At 34.9% G+C, this 15821-nt stretch overlaps 1 protein-coding gene across 2 annotated transcripts in view; it reads right to left on the bottom strand.

The window, feature by feature from the left end:
* LOC149561362 (uncharacterized) overlaps positions 1–15821 on the bottom strand; it is a 79686-nt gene that overhangs the window by 21112 nt on the left and 42753 nt on the right. The window contains exons 2-3 of one of the 2 annotated variants that reach the window (XM_089825102.1): positions 7381–7468; positions 6810–7244 (exon numbers count right to left, since the gene is read on the bottom strand). In XM_089825102.1, coding sequence (XP_089681228.1) covers positions 6810–7244; positions 7381–7468 — 523 coding nt within the window. The remainder of the gene's footprint in view (positions 1–6809; positions 7245–7380; positions 7469–15821) is intronic. The other variant, XM_089825103.1, reaches the window with a different exon arrangement.

The raw sequence follows: 15821 nt of genomic DNA, 5'->3' as shown, positions 1-15821 counted from the left end.
ATTGCCATTTTTGCCTACTCAGTGGCTCATATCTACTGTGGCTCTATACAGTTAGTTTCCTTCCACACTGGCAGTCTCTGGTTTGAAGACCACCGTTCAAGCCTTTCTCCATTAAGTTTTCTTGTAACCAATGTTACATGAATGATCGGGCATCTATTCTCATCATTGCCTTCTTTATTTTGTGGTGCAATTGTTTTTTGGAGGAACATGAAACAGTCTTGTGATTATTTGTGCTGGAAATCTGAATACATATCATTGTGTATTGCAATTCTGAAACTGTTCTAAGCAGGTACTAATTCTGAGAATCATAATTTTGTATTTCAGATTATATCTGAGAGACTCTGATATAAGGTTTTGATAAAAGAAGATAGGCTTATTGATTGACTATTGAGAACTTCAATCATAAGCAATTTATATTTGTAATGTTTATGATAACATTGAATGAAAAATCTAAATTTCAGTGGGCTGGGTTGTTTCCCTCGAGTAGGAGGTTTTTTTCCAGGATATAATCCTGTGGACTTCTTGTTATCTGAATTTTTTGTTTTTCTAAAATTATTGTAATTAGTTATTTCTGGTTTAAATTCAACCTCTAGCTTTCAACAAACCTGCTCAGTTCTAATGTTACGACTGATAAACTTGCAGTAATATTTCTATTATGATTATCCAGCTGCTCCCTCAAAGCTCAAAAGGCATGCACCATGACTATCAGTGCCTTTACAATTTTGGGTCATTTTGTATTTTAATTCTTGTCAAATTTTATCAATTAATCGGATAGTGAAAAGGCTATGAGTAGTTGAGCTTATGTGTTGGCTCCATTTCTGCTGTCATTGGTTTAGAAGATATTATGTTTCAATGATTGACAGTTTTGAGAAAAAAAATACAGGAATGATCTTTCAGCCCAATATGTCTATACTCGTTAAGGATCATACTTTCATATTAAAATATCAAGCCACCAAATAAAATTCATCTGAGACAGTGTGAGTATGGGAGCAATCCTTTTCAATCTAAAATTAACTCACTCTTAAGCTTTGCATTATGACTGCATAAACCTGCAGCTCTATGCCCGTCACAAACCTCCCATATGATAGCCTCTGCATATGGTCAATGTCACTCGTTAGGCATTACTACCCCATGGGCATGATAATGACTCACCCATCATTATAAACGCTACACATTTCATAAGCACAACATAATTTGGTGCCTCTGATTCCCCTTATATTTATGGTTAAAAACAAAATCTATAACAGCGTGTTTTCTGGTTGCACATATAATTCCCTCTACCTCTGAGCATGCACTCTTAATTACATATATCAATCACTGAAGGAGGGTAAAGCTGTACTGGACCATTTGGGTCATGACATTCAATGTTTGTGAAGAGCAGCAAAAATTCAAATGACCATGGTAGAACCGGCAAAAGCATCAAAATGCAAACAGAATGTGGAATCAAAGGGTTCTATCAGTTGAATTCGCTTTTTGAATATTTGATCTTCGATTTTCCATGGTTTCCGAAGTCAACAAAGCTAACATTTTGTTGGATCATGAAATGCAAAAGGTTAGATCTCACTGGAATGGTGGCTCTAGACTTTCTCTTGGCTGTACAAGTGTAGCTATGAGGTTTTTATGGTAACAGTGGCATTGCAGGCATTATTGGAGCTTCTAAGGCATTGTGAAACCTCAGGTACACCACTATAGCATTGTAACCATCTGTAATATGCTATTACATAGTGATTAGCAGAATTTATAATTTGCTTTGACTGGAATTGATTTTTCCATTTGAAAGGTTTCTGTTCTCTTATGTAACGATTATCTTAATATATTTTGTTCTCCATCATTTATGATATCTTTATGATTTCCCCTTTGATATGCACATAATCTGTTATATTGCTAACTGTTGCAAGTGGCTTTCAAGTGCATGTTTGAAGCTTTTATAAGCAATATACTCCCTGTCCATTGATCAAATATAGTAGTCCAGCTCCTATGTATATACATGCACCTCAATAATGCCTATTTGTAATCTAAGTTAAACTGATCATTATAAGGTTTCTTGATACAAAAGAAGTTTTTGGATGTCTAATTACAAATCCATGCGAAACCATGGCATGCTACAGTAATTAAACATATCATTTATCAACATTCACTTCCCACAATCTACCTCTTAGGTGACAACTTTTAAGGTGAGGTTACCCACCTACTTCTCCATCCATCACATGTTTCAATTAGTTTTAAAACGAACTCAAAACATTGCACATGAACACGAAAATATAAGAACCAATATACAAATGTGTTAAAAGTTTACAACACAAGGACAGAAACCAATTACATGATCCATTCCACTAGGAAAACTTGTGGAAGATTTGGTTTATCAGATTAGACTATCTACATTCTTGCATCCACAAACTAACAACCAAACAGAGGTTATATTGAACTATAATTGACCTATCCATGTTTCTATATAAACCTTTTCATTTGAAGTTCGTTACCAGTATCAATCACTTGATCCGTATAAGTTAGTACATTCTAATAGATCTCCTTGAGCCTCTCCCATCTCATCAGCAAAATGAGCAAGCTAAGGCTTCCTCTTTTGGCCAATGTTCTGCTAAAATCCATACACATGATCATGATACACTATGGAAAGCCAAAAGAGCTTCGTGGTCACCATCAATGTCACTCTGCATTTTAAGGTTAGCGATCAAGTTGGGCCCTAAGCCTCTACATATAAATAAAGATTTAGATCTTAGCTGAATTAAGTCATAAGAGCAAGTCTGGACCTAAATCCATTTTGCAATAGATTAGCAAAAAAAATAGCAATCTCAGCTTGAGATGCACAATATTGTGAGTCCTGTAAAGCTATGCAAGCAACCAAAATCAAAGGAAGAGATAGTTAGCTCTCATGAAGATACACTAATTGATGTCCATAAATTGCAAGGGCTGATTTGCCAACAGAAGCCAAGTGGATGTCCTAGTCTGCATTTGATCAACCTTCCCACATCTACATAAGGATAATAAGACATTACAAAAATTATCAAAAAGTCATGAGAAATTGCTGAGTTTCCCACGGACACTTCTCCAGCCAGAATGGGCTGTCCTTGTCCCTGGAATGTCCCGGGGGCACAAGGATGGGATGGGATGGGGCTTTTACATTTTAGAGTCACTATGTGTTCGTAGTCTTTTTTTCATTGTACACACCTTACATGAATGTTTGAATTTTTTATATTTTAATAGACACCCCCTACTATCCACTAAAAAATGTCTCCCTCCTATAATCCCCCCCAAAATGCATCCCCTTGTTCCTGCTTTACCTATTCACTGAAACACAAGGTAACAAGAGAACTGTGAAAAATTGAAAATCGCCTGGGAAAATGATTTTTTGAGCTGAAAACCCATAACTTTTGTTAAACTCGTGATCATCAATTTTTCCCAAAGAAATCATGATAAACTTGTGATAAGTTGGTTGTAAAAACCCTTCGTTTTCCTCTGCAAGTCTTGATCAGCTAATGAATAAATTTGCTTTTTTCTATTTTCAATTTCTTTAAAAAAACTATATTTTCTGAATTCTTGCGAAGTATATGATAACACAAGGGGAGTATTATGATCATACAAACAACTCCAAATTATGTCAGATTTTATTGCCAAGAAAGCATCTTTGAACAACTTAATTCTATTAGAAACTTCTAAAAAAAGCCTGGTTGCTGTTTGTATTTGCAGGTGCCACTAAACAACAATGAATGTGTCCAACGTAGCAATGATATTCCACGGCTGCTACCTCTAACTCCTAACACAACCAAAGAGCCCATGTCCAATGTTTATTTAGATAAACCCGACCCCAATTGCAACGGCAATAGGAAATGTTTGATGTCTGGCTTCAAACTCATTCCACAGGTGGCTCACGATATCACAAGGAATAAGCTCAGCCCTTTCCTGGCCGTAATTATTGACCACAAACACTAGCAATAACAAAATGACATCCAAGTTGGAAACTCAGTCCACACATACTTGCAGAATTTCGATCTCAGCTGTCACTATAACCAGATCGGTCCTTCTTCAATTGCCCAACAGTGGCAATTAATTGACCTTCAAAACATCTGTCTCCCTAGACACAAAGGGCGCAGTAGGAGAATCAAGCGAATAACAAATCCACTATACTTCAGCAGTGGAATTAAAATACTTTTCAGATACAGTGATGACAGTAGAGAAGTTAGGCAATCTTAGCTATACCTCAACAGCTAAATTGCAAGTACAATTTTCAGAATTTCCAACCCTTATACATCAGCAAGGGCATATAGTTAAGAACCCAAGAAGAAGCCACAAAGGCACAAAATCAAATATATAATCAAGTGCATTTTTTCCCGATGAAAAAAGCTATCATTTATAAGCTTTTTCATTGGCAAAAGTTTCCATAAAATTCCACTTTAGAAAACATGGAAGTTCCCAAAAGAACTCAACACTAGAAACTTTCGAACTTGCTTTTTAGAAATATCTCTTAAAGTCATTATTATAATAATGCAACTCAATGAATAAATAAATAAAAGCTCATGTAATTATTAACTTGATCAACCGCAAGGGACGACCAACTGCCAAGCCATCCACTGCACTGCTAAAAATAGCAACAGCCCCTAATAGACTTACTAAAAATAATAAATAATCAACTAAGACCCCCAAAACACCTTGTCATCTCACGAGGGTCGCCATGATGAGCTAACTCAATCAACTGCACGGACTGGCCAAAAAATGGGGACATTACATTGGCAGCAACAATTAAATCATGTTTCTAGTGTTTTTTACTGAATATTGTAAGTTTTCAATTTTTTAAACCTAAACCCTTTCCCCTGACCTGAACATTTCCATTTTCAAAAAGCTTACACAATTTTTTCATTTTCTTGAAAAGCCTAACCCTAACCTAATTTTCCCCACTTTTTCCAAATGAATTGAAATTTTTTGAAAAATATTGTGTCCACTATACCAGTTTATTCCTGAGAACAATATTTGCAACTATGTTGTGAACAATATGCTTAAAATAAGGCGGAAATGATGAGATAGTCATATGAGCTATTATATCTTCTTATATATTGAAAGTATATTTGCATAGACTGATTGTAAATTATTGACCAGGGTACATATGCATCTTTCTTCTCTTAGAAGCTTCCTTTATCTAAATGGCTTTTTTGAACATCATTTATGTTTAAAATATTAGTACATGCATGATGCAGATAAGCAACAGCATCAACAGCTGCAACAATCTCTTTGAGATCCTCTCATCTTTGGAATGTTCTAAACTAGGTTTTTGAGGTATATCCTAGTTGGTAATACATATTTTCAAGTACTGTCAAAAAGTACTTATTATAAAAAACAATTAGTCAAGTTAAGCATCTAAATTCATGGATAGCACTTCCCAGCATATTTCATAATATATTCTCTACTTTCCTCTAGTGTAACCTAATATTATATTATTATATTCTAAATTGCTTGAACTTCTGAGTTATGTCAAAATCTGTTGAACAGTTGTGATTGCCAATCTTACTTTCACTGATAATGCCTAAGGTCAACACTCTCAAGGTATATACAAGCTAGCCTCCTACCAAGGTTACCATTATAATGTGAAATTTCCCCATTTCCATGACAGTACTTTAAAGCTTAATAATGCCAATTATATATTTGAGGGAGAAGGATATTTTTATTTTCAACTGGATTTCCAACTTTCCAGGTAACGATATGATTGTGTATTGGCAATGAAATTCTCCTCCAACGTTATCATTATACTACGTACGTGGATTATTTTGTGGAATATATAAGAATAGACTGAATTTCACTCAGGATATAGTTACCAATGGTTAAACCAAGATTGGGAGTCTGCAACCTTTATACATTCACCCACATTTATAAAAATACATTATTTACGAGAACATCCAGAGGCTTGTACCTTGATGTTTAACTTGATGGATTTACATATATCTCTTCACAGTAGTTTCTCTGTAGGCGACAGGTTATGAAACCATCATATTTCTCTTATATTAACAGAAAAACTAAACTGGCATTGATGGTCATCTCACTATTATTCCAGGATATCCATTTCTCATTATTGACAAGGGCACATAGTACACAGTAGCATTAGTGATCAATAACAAAATAAAAAATCACCATGTGCCATTTATAATGGTTATTCTACAATTATGTTAAACCCAATTATGAATTCTTCTCCGTGCCGAGATGCTACCACTTTCAATACAAACTCCCGCTCTTCTGGCTGTTTGTTAGTCAGCAGCATTACTACATCTTATTAAAATAGGCCTACTGCTATAATTAAACAATGCAGATTTTCTGAAAAGCAGCGATGATGACACTGATGGCCTTGTTAGAAAGCATCTTAAAACCAAAAAGGGATAGCATCTCTGCACAAAGTGTTATCCATTATCAGTGTTAACATAGTTATTAAAACAAGAATTAGACATACAATTAAATGCCTGAAATAACTCCTACAATTTCATTGTGGAGGTAATTTCTAGCCCCTGTATAGTTCCATCTAGCCTCTACAATCTGTATTTGAAGAATAGCTCACAGAACCAGCCATTAAATTTGCAACACAAAGCCAAGAGAGTCTGTAAGCACGGATTCAAAAAACTTCCTGAAGAAAACTATGAGCTATAGTTCTTCTGAACTATTATAAATACAATTAAATGCCTGCTTCTACAATTTCATTGTGGAAGTATTTTCTAGTTTCATCTGGAGTATTCCTTGAATCTAGTCTGCAAAAACTATATTTGATAAATAGGCAACAAAACTCAACATCAAATTTGCAGCACAAAGCCTAGTACCTGCCCAAAGAGAGTTCGGAAGCACTGATTCAAAAATTCTTCTCAAGAAAAGTGGTGGCAATATAGCAGATGATACCAGTACTGCTGGACCCAAATGCCATATGAAAGGAAACTGCCTTTCTTCGGCAGATGCATTGTTCCTTGCTCCTATCAGATTCTCACTGGTACCTCCATAGAAAGAAATAAAGCCTGATCTCCCATTGGTTTCAACATGAGGTACAGAATCACTCTTGACAGAAGATATGCTTTCCTGGACAGTTTCATCAAAGTATCCCTGTCGTTGTACATCAGATTGCAATGTTGTGCTCAAAACCTGATCTTCAGAAGATTCTGTTGAAAAGACTCTAACTTTTTTTGTCAGAAACTTTGCCCTGGACTTCTTTGTAGTGCATAGAGAAAATGCATTAAGAGCCTGGCTTGAAGTGCCCAGCATCACTGAAAAACAGAATGTCTGGTAAGTATTAGAGCTAGAAACTGAAACCAAAAAATTAATATATTAATGCAAAAGGTTTCAAACTAATTGCTTATAGAATAAACTCATTACACTAAAAGTTAGAGTGATGAAACATACATTTTCGAGAAAAATGTTGAGCCCATGGTTTCTGGCGATATCCAAACACATTTGATATTATTGGCTGCAATAGGAAAACAAGCTCCTCCTGAATTTAGGACCAACAGAAACAATCCATACAATTCTACAGTGTACAGTTTTGAACTTCCAACATAAGCAGAAACTAGGTCTCGTAACAAAACACTCGAACAAGAGGTTTTAGTTCTATTGAAATCAATACTTAACCAACTTACAACTCAATCCAGATAATTCAGAAGATGGCTACTATGAATGTACTAAAAGGTCACCTCCACAAATTCTATCAAGACATAAACAGTTCAATTGAATAGTGTTGTTTGATATGCATACAGCAATTCAACAATCACACACAAGTGTAAAAACTTAAAAGCAGTCAATGGGCCCTTGGTCTACTGGTGAAGTTGAATGGCTCACACAGAGCCCACCAGGGATCAAGTCTTGCTGAGTGCAAGGTCCGAAGACATCATAAGGGATGAGGACGGGATTGTGCCCTCGGAAAATTTGGCAGTGTGGATGCTCCTTAGTCCTTGGCTCTTAGCCAAAGAGGTTTCAAGCACATATGGGCCCGTATCAGGTACCTAAAACTTGTTTGTGGATGACCTCCATAAAAAAATAATCATAATAATAACTTAAAAGCAACTAATAAGAAAAACAAAATAAAAGATATATATTACATAATAGTATAATACTAAAGCTTTGTGACTAAATATAAATTAGAGCTATAAAATTCCCACAATCCATCAGAATGCTATAGAGTTTCTGGGTTTGATGGTGAAAAGATTTTTTCCGTCAGCATTTTGAATCACACTACATGATCTATCATCAAGATGCAGGAGAGACAGATTGTAGACTAAGAAACCACTAAAAAGTATGGAGAAGAGAGGGAAGGAGAGAGGAAGAGACAAACACCAACACCAAGGTTGACAAGACCTCCACCCAACCCAGATGACAAAACAAGATTAAAAAATAATATTAAGACCCCAATAAAAGCACACAAATAAAAAAAGCAAATAATCAGAAAAAAAAACCAAAAAATAAACAACCAAGCAACTCTATGAAAAAATAAAATAAAAATCCAAGTCTAAAAATACTAAACAAATAACTAGGAATATCTAGAAAAGAAGAAACATCAAGAAGATAGAAATATAAATAAAAAAGCAGTAACAAAAAACCAATATTACAAAACTAAATTAGAAGCACTCGAGTGCAAAAACTAGAAGCATATATATATATATATATATATATATATATATATATATATATGGAGAGAGAGAGAGAGAGAGAGAGAGAGAGAGAGAGAGTCTAGTGAAGACCTAGAGCTATGCTCGAGACATAGAAGTAGAGTCTAGTTAGTTGTTTTTGTCTTTTCTATGTAAAAATCTGATTGTCGATTAATAAAAATTTGATCTCCCTTATATATATATAGAAGGGAGTATTTGACAAAATTCAGCTATGAATTCTTATGGAGAGATAAGGAGAAGTGTGAGAGGTGTACGGATTTGTGTTGGCATCCAAGTAGCTTGCCAAAAGTAGGATCTTTTTCTTGGCCAGCAATGCAGACAAAAATTTTAAGAAGACAAAGATAAATGAAAATAGGTTATGCTGACCCTTTTAGGTTTCTGATGTGTAAACAAGAGAGTGAATCTACTATTTATCTATTAGTCCAATGTGAAATGGCACAAAAATGTTGGCAAACATTGTTAATTCTATATAACTCTGATATCATACTGATCTAAGTCTGCAGATCGAACAGATCCAATATATGCATGAAATCCCTAATTGAACAGGCCTATGTAATTGTCTATTGTCTTCATTGTGATCAGCATCTCCTTGGGGCACTTTTGTTAAAGTCTAATTGAATAAACTTAGTTAGTTTAATTACTAACTAATGATCATCCACAAGAGACGCCAATTTCATGAAAACAATTGATTAGGACCGACCTAGAGAGGAGCATGTCCTTTCTAAGGACATGCCCATTGGTTGTTATACATATATGGGGTGTGAATGTGGATAAAGGACACACAGAAAATACAAGTCCGCTCCTTTAACATTTACTACCTTATACAATTTATATCAAAAATAAATATTTTATTTGCAGAACTATACATCATAGCAAGAACACTTAATATATAGTCTGATATATTTAAAGACCATCTTCAGCAAGAGTCAAAGCATTATATCAGTTTTGGTTGATCAGAATTTGTAGAAAACTAACATGGTATCAGATTTTTGGTAGTCGAACCTAGGCTCTGCAAATTGACAATCAGATTTAAAATATCTAGCAACATCCTTCTACCTTCAATGGCTAGCACAATCAGACCCAAAGACAAGTTTGATGGAAAAGAACACTTCATTGCTTGGAAATTCAGAATTATGATCAATCTTGAAGACAATGATATAATACAATTTGTTGATAAGGAATCCAAGCGACCTGATGTTGATCCTCATAAAACTATCTAGATTAAAGGAAACAAGAAGGCCATGCAAATCATATTAGATTGAGTTAAAAATGAAATAGTACCTATGCTAGTGAAACATCAGACAGCATTTAATATGATGAGTGCATTATTAAATGCATATGAGGTTAACAATGCAACTAGAACCCTTGCACTAAAAAGGCAACTCAATCATATAAAGATAAGGATGAGAGAATCTATGAATTCATACTTCCTGAGGATGGTTAGTCTAAGAGATGAACTTGCAAGTATGGGGACCATAATTGAAGACAAAGAGTTATCACTTATGGCTATAGATGGTTTATTGGATTCATGAGAAAATTCTCACAAGGAGTAAGTGCTAGAGATAAACTTCTAGACTTCAATAGACTTAAAAGAGATTGCCTTCAAGAAGAATCTAGGCAACTCAACAAAGGAGGGAAATTAAAAACTGAAGATGAAGAACTTCATGTCCTCAACACAAATTCTTATAAATGTAAGAAGCACTTCAAAAAGAAGGGTAATCACAGAAATGACAAGCCTAACAGAGATTTATCCAAAATAAAATGCTTAAAATGTGAAAAATTTGGACACTATAAATCTAATTGCCCTAAGAATACAAAGCAGCAAGTAAACTGTACAAACGTTACTAGGAAAGGGAAAAACTATGATCCTAAGAAACGTGTATTGTATTCAACACTAAAGCATGGGTAATTGATAGTGGATCATCTCGACACATTACAGGATACAAAGAAGTACTAGACTCAATATTAGAAGAAGTTAATGACGAAGTTACCATAGGTGATAATGCCACTCATTCTGTCAAAGGAATTGGGAACTACACCTTGAAACTAAAGTTGGGTCTTTCTCTTCATCTCAAAAGTGTACTCTATGTACCAGGAATCAAGAGGAATCTAATTTCTGTTACAACACTTGAAGACGACGGACATAAGGTTGCATTCATGGATGGTTAAATAATGACCTAGTCTAAGAACTCTTCATTTAAGAAATCAAAGTTGATTGGTTAAAGAAAGGGATACTTGTATGAATTAAATATAGAACCTATTCAAGCCTTAAATCATGAAGCTACTGATATAAACAAAATGTGGCATAGAAGGTTAGGACATCTAAACTTCAAAGCCTTATCGACTATGGAAAAGATGGTTACTGGTTTACCTAAGTTGAATAAAGATCATTCGAGCATATGCAAAGGATGCGCTCTAGGTAAGAACACCAAAAGTCCATTTCAAGATAGCACTAGAAAAACTAACAATGTTTTAGAAATAGTCCACTCAGATTTATGTGGACCTATGTTTGTTCCTTCTCTTGGAGGATTCTAGTACTATATACTTTTTATAGATGATTTCTCTAGTAAAACATGGATTTACTTCTCAAAATGTAAAGAATCAAAAGAAATCCTTAAGAGATTTAAAGAATTCAAATCTTTAACTAAAAACCTATCAGGACACAAAAGTAAAACTCTTAGGGCTGATAATGGAGGGGAATATACTTCAGATTTGTTTAAAAAATTTGTAAAGAAGCAGGAATTAAGAGGGAGTATATTTTTCCTTATAGCCCACAACAAAACGAGGTAGCAGAAAGGAAGAATAGAACAATTATAGAAGTAGGAAGAGCTATAATATTTTATCAAAATTTAGAATATTATCTTTGGGCAGAAGTCTCATGTACAGCTGACTATATTCAAAACAGAGGTCCTCACTCTCACCTTAAAAATAAAACCCTTGAAGAAGTCTTTTCTAAGGTTTAACCAAATATAAGTCATCTTAGGATATTTGGGTGCTCAGTATACATACATGTTCCAAAAGAAAAGAGAACTAAGTTAGAACCCTCCAAGAGGAAAGGTATTTTTGTCGAGTATAGTGAAAAATCTAAAGTATATAGAGTTTACATACCTGGTCAAAAAAACATTGAACTTAGTAGGGATGTAATATTTGAAGAAGATTTAGCATTCAAAAGAGCCTAAGTTCTGAAGATCCTACACATATACCTAGTTCTAAAGAAAATCATGAATCTGAGTTTCAAAGGGAGAACACTGAAGAAATTGAAGGGGAAATTCAAAATCTTAATATTGAGGAAACTCAAAATCCTAAGAAAAGACCACTTTGGGCTATTAATACTATAGAGGAAGCATAAGACTTTGTTGCACCATCTGGAACCTTCAAAGAAAGCAAAAGACCCAAAAGATTTTCTAGCTATGCGGTAAACATGAGTGATTGATCTAAAACAGAACCAACCAATGTTTCAGATGCTATTAAACATATAGCTTGGAAGGATGCTATGATAGAAGAATACCAATCCATTATTAAGAATGATGTTTGGGAAATTGTTCCAAGGCCTCAGGGAAAATCTGTTGTTTCTTCTAAGTGGATATTTAAAATCAAGCATGTTGTTGATGGTAGCACTGAAAAATATAAAGCCAGATTCGTAGCCAGAGGATTCTCTTAGAAGGAGGGAATTGATAATGAAGAAACCTTTGCTCCACTTGCTAGATACACCTCTATAAGAGCAGCCCTAGCTATTGCAACATCAAAAGGATGGAAAGTACATCAGTTGGATGTGAAAACAACATTTCTAAATGGAAAGATTACAGAAGAGGTATATTTGGAACAACCTGAAGGATTTGAAACTCATAATCCTAAAATCTTTGTTTGCAGACTCAAGAAAGCTCTCTATGGGCTTAAACAAGCTCCCAAGGCATGGTATGAAAGAATCGATACATATCTCACCAATTTAGGATTCTCTAAGAATGAAGCTGATCCAAATCTCAATTATAAAAAGAATAAAGATGATATGATAACTTTGATATTATATGTTGATGATTTACTAATAACAGGTGATAATCATCTTATAGATCAATGCAAGAAAAATTTAATCAAAGAATTTGATATGAAAGATTTTGGACTCTTTCATTACTTCCTACGACTAGAAGTATGGCAAAACTTTAACAGCATCATACTCAATCACGGAAAGTATACATCAAACATCTTAAAGAGATTTGGAATGTGGAGACTAATCTACACAAATTTAAGGAAGCAGCAGCAGAATCACCCTCCATAGATTCTACTCTTTACAGACAGATGATTGGGTCTCTTATGTACTTCGTAAATACAAGACCTGATATTTGTTATGATGTTAATGTCTTAAGCCAGTTTATGTGTGAGCCAAAGGAGATTCACCTAATTGCAATCAAACACATTATGAGATACTTACAAGGCACTCTTAACCTTGGGCTCAAGTATGAGAAAGTTCACTTGGACTTACATGGATTCACAGACTCAGATTGGGATGGAAGTATCACTGATAGGAAAAGCACTTCAGGATGTTGTTTCAGTTTAAGCTCAACAATGATATCATGGATGTGCAGAAAGCAGGCATCAGTAGCACAAAGTTTCACAAAAGTTGAATACATCGCGGTACCAATGGCCTCTCGGGAAGAAGTTTGGCTTAGAAAGTTACTTGTGGGACTATTTGGTCAACTCATAAATCCCACTATTATTCACTGTGATGATCAGAGTTCCATCAAGATTTTTGTGAATCCATTTTTTTATGACAAGTCCAAGCATATTAAAATTCCTTACCATTATGTAAGAGATATGGTAGACAGGAAAACTGTCAAGTTAGAATACATTTGCACTGTAGATCGGCTAGCAGATATTCTTACCAAACCTCTCTCTCGAGTGAAGATAGATCACTTCAAAAAAGGACTTGGTATGGTTGAATTATAATACATTTATATTCTTTAATTATTAATGAAATAATTTTGTGTTAAAATTATTATTGTCAAGCTATTGACTATTATGGGCTTCACCATTTGTATTTATTATCTAAGAGGTGACAATCTCTGAGATAATGAACACTTGAATAAAAGACATTATGCGAGATGATGATCTCTGAGATAATGTACTAAATAGTAGAGAACTACTATCAGATCTGGATGAGTTCAAGATGGCATTGTGATGTAGACATTCTATTCCTATGAGTCACAACTTGGATAAAGGAAGAATTTAATCATTCTTCGGAATTTATCCTGTGTACTGGCAGATCTTAACTCAGGATCATATTGTGATATAGGCTTGTCAGTACCTATGAGTCACAACTTGGATAAAGGAAGAATTTAATCATTCTCCAGATTTTATTGTGTGTATTGCATTCCATGCAATATTGCTATCACAAGTATAAGTGAGAAGTCATATCACAAGTATAGTAATATGACGTAGTATCATGTGTTCAATGATACCACATGCTTAGAAGATTCATATAGATATAGAATATCAATATATGCTTATTCATCTTAATTGATGGTGCTAGATATGTTATCGCTCAATATGATTATCAAGTTAAGAGGGAGTGTTAATTCTATATAACTCTGATATCATACTAATCTGAGTCTGCAGATCGAATAGATCCAATATATGCATGAAATCCCTGATTGAACAGGCCTATGTAATTGTCTATTGTCTTCATTCTAATCGGCATCTCCTTGGGGCACTTTTGTTAAAGTCTAATTGAATAAACTTGGTTAGTTTAATTACTAACTAATCATCATCCACAAGAGATGCTGATTTCATGAAAACAATTAATTAGGGCCGACCTAGAGAGGGACGTGTCCTTTCTAAGGACATGCCCCTTAGTTATTAATACATATACGGGGTGTGAATGTGGATAAAGGACACAAAGAAAATACAAGTCTTCTCCTTTAGCACTTACTACCTTATACGATTTATAACAGATATAAATTTTTTATTTGCAGAACTATACATCATAGCAAGAACACTTAATATACGGTCTGGTATATTTAAAGACCATCTTCGACAAGAGTAAAAGCATTATATCAGTTTTGGTTGATCAAAATTTGCAGAAAACTAACAATCATGCCTCAAGAAAATGAATAATCAGTGCCCTCTTTTAGCAACTTTGAAAAAAAAATTCAATTAATGACCAACACTACATAAAGGCACACATGGTTAGGTCTATGGTCTGCAATTCCATCAACCATATTATGGACTCCATGGAAGGAATGGAACAGTCAGATTTTCAGGGAAAAGGAAGAGAGCATAGAAACACTCTACGATAGACTAGAAATTGCAATCTCAGAACATCTAAATTCATATGTGGGCTCAAGAAGAAACACAGTATATACATCCTAGAATGACAAATGGCACGGATCTAGCTGCACCTTATCCTCCCAAAGATAGAGGCAGGACATTTAAATGAAAGAATAAAAATGAATTTTGACGGCACGTCAAGGGGGAACAAAGGGCCCTCAGACGTCAACTTCATAGTGAGAGATCACATGGGAAACATGATTCTCGAGAGGTCCATAAAGTTGCCTGTAAGTATAAATAATGACGCTGAGTATGCCAACGTTAACTGGACTGAGATATTGTCAACAGCAGGGACTAATGGAATTAGCCTAGGAGGGATTCTCTCAATGTCATCCAGGCCATTTCCACTAGCAAAGCACCAAGCTAGAAGTCCAATATGTGGCTTGATGACATCAAGGACATGCTGGGCAAGTTTCAAAGCTACTTAATATCACACATTTTCAAAAAGGGAAATGGAAATATAGGCTTCCTCTCAAATCATAAGACCGACCAGATTGAAGAAGAGATATACACAAAGAAAACAAAAGCATGGAAATAATTACTACTAAAGATAGAGGGAGACAAAGTGGGGGTAAAAACAAACTTAGAACTATCTAGACCCCCAATGTTCTATTTAACCAAGAGCAGGAACAGGGCATAAGTATGGTGCAATGGAGAAAATAGTTTGTTCAAATGGAGGGTTGCACTATTAATGTGGTCCCAATAGGAGAGATATTTTGTGAAATTTGTTATCACTAGCAATGCGGAGGAGGAAATGCTCAAGAAGATTTTGGGGCAGTAGTCATTGGAGGGGCCACATCACCATAATGCTGCCTTTGTGGAGAAGTTCATTTATACAGTGGTCCATACCTCAACGGGCTT

Source organism: Cupressus sempervirens, chromosome 4 (genome assembly GCF_028749045.1).
Source record: "Cupressus sempervirens isolate cs-2001-9-10 chromosome 4, ASM2874904v1, whole genome shotgun sequence".
Classification (NCBI taxonomy): Eukaryota; Viridiplantae; Streptophyta; class Pinopsida; order Cupressales; family Cupressaceae; genus Cupressus; species Cupressus sempervirens.
Note: the sequence above shows the minus strand (reverse complement) of the source record. Positions and strands in the feature narration are given on the sequence as shown.